Consider the following 1,931-nt stretch of genomic DNA (forward strand, 5'->3'; position numbering starts at 1 on the left):
AAAAAAGATTAAGTTCCTGACCTACTCTGGTTAATTGCCTCCCACCCCAATATGTCCTCATTCTGTACCAATTAATATAACATATTTATTTTATTTCTAGCATGCTTTCACTCTGAAGAGACAAGGCAGCATAGATAGAACTTAGTGAGGTAGGTATGTCTACAGCAAAAGTCACTGGCCCAGGGTTAGCATGGAGTTTCATGGTTGAATAGACTTTGAATCTTGGTTCTCCCTCATCCAAGTCAACACTGCAACAATTAGACATTGCAGGATATTTTTTTAAAAAAAACTGTCGATTAAAATAAATAAAATTTGACCCAAGCTTATTAAATTATGCCATTTGATAGAGATGCAAATTCACATGACAGCTAGGATTACAGTGTCACCTGTAAATTGTCAGCCCTATTGCTTCTATTTTTCAGTGAATATTATCGGAGATGAAAATCAAGGCAACTAGGAAGATCAAAGCAGTTTCTTTCCTTAAAAATGTCCATATTTTTTTCAAATGTTATTTTTTTCAAAAGGCTGGAAAAATCAATTTTCAGTTATAACATTCGAACAGAAGGATCTACTCCTGCAGTTAAGTTACATAAAAGTGCCCCACATTAATTCAATATTATTCATATAAATAATATACAGCATTTAATTTTACAGTTAAAAAAAATTGGGGTAGCAGCAAAGAGTGACTATGACACACTAGACCCACTGAAGTTAATTTCATTTTTAATGTGTGCCATTGTGCCCACAGGAAAAAATGACAATAAAGGTTGTCTGTCTGTCTGTCTGTCTGTCTGTCTGTCTATCTATCTATCTATCTATCTATCTATCTATCTATCTATCTATCTATCTATCTATCTATCTATCTATCTATCTATCTATCTATCTATCTATCTATCTGTAGTTTAGGATGGAGCTTGACAGGCTGTAATCTTTTTTTGATCTAAGCCAGAGGATCCTTGATTTTGGGTTTTAGAGATAAAATTGGTCAAATTCCTCTCATCTTGACTTCTGATCCTGAAATTTTTACAGGGAGATTGGCTTGGTCTGGGAAAAAATAACATACAGTAGTTTGGTTTAAACTTACAGATCTTTTTGCAAAGTGGAAGAGACTGTAATTATTTTCTAAACAAAGATGACCTGATTAGGAGAAGCAGGCCTTTGTTTTCTGTTGGCAGAAACATTTTAAGAAAGAGTTAATGCATTGAATAAGAACTTGCCAAACGTGACTTGCTTCTGAAGGAAGGCTGGCTCAAAAGATTCAAAGCAATCTGGCAATCTTTAAAAGTGTTTGGAACTGGAACTGCAAGACCAGTTCCTCAAACCTGGAAAGGTTAGCATTAGCTTGGGGAAGTCTCCATTATAATTTCAGAGAGAAAAGAGAAAAATATTTTCTTCTTTCTAGGTGCCAGTAGAATCCAAAACGTGGCACTTCAAATTGAATTAAATTCATAGGATGTGTGTGTATTTAAAATTAATTCTTGCTGTGTGAATTTGCTACATCTTCTGCACTGAACAACAAAAGATTATGTTTGGATGTTGGAAAATCTGCAGGGATAAGAACACCTACTGTAGTTATAATAATATTTTCATAGATAAACGAACATTTCTCATCTCTGCCTCTATTTTATTAATCTAATGGTAATTATATATGTATATATATATATCTTAAAGGACACTGGATTGTATTATGATGTCTATCTCAGGCAAGTGATAGAGGTTTTGGAGACAAACAAACATTTCAGAGAGAAACTCCAAACAGCAGACATAGAAGAAATAAAGGTAAGTATAGTAATTAGCAAATTTTAATAAAATGAAAATAATGAGCTGTGTTGTTTTATCTTCCCTGTGTTCAGTGAGGGAGAATGTAATCACTTGCTATAAATATGTCTCTGAAACAATACTAAATAAGTAGCTTCTTTGGGGAAAAAAAA

The 1,931-nt window shown here is 33.4% G+C and overlaps 1 protein-coding gene across 1 annotated transcript in view; it reads left to right on the top strand.

Moving 5' to 3' along the window:
* The first annotated feature begins 1,397 nt into the window (after positions 1 to 1,397).
* LOC107298157 (nucleobindin-2) overlaps positions 1,398 to 1,931 on the top strand; it is a 27,551-nt gene continuing 27,017 nt past the window's right edge. Inside the window, exon 1 of the mRNA XM_029286464.1 lies at positions 1,398 to 1,779. Coding sequence (XP_029142297.1) covers positions 1,636 to 1,779 — 144 coding nt within the window. The 5' untranslated portion in view covers positions 1,398 to 1,635. The remainder of the gene's footprint in view (positions 1,780 to 1,931) is intronic.

The sequence above is a fragment of the Protobothrops mucrosquamatus genome, unplaced genomic scaffold, assembly GCF_001527695.2.
Source record: "Protobothrops mucrosquamatus isolate PMUCROS unplaced genomic scaffold, P.Mucros_1.0 scaffold3749, whole genome shotgun sequence".
NCBI classification, from domain to species: Eukaryota; Metazoa; Chordata; class Lepidosauria; order Squamata; family Viperidae; genus Protobothrops; species Protobothrops mucrosquamatus.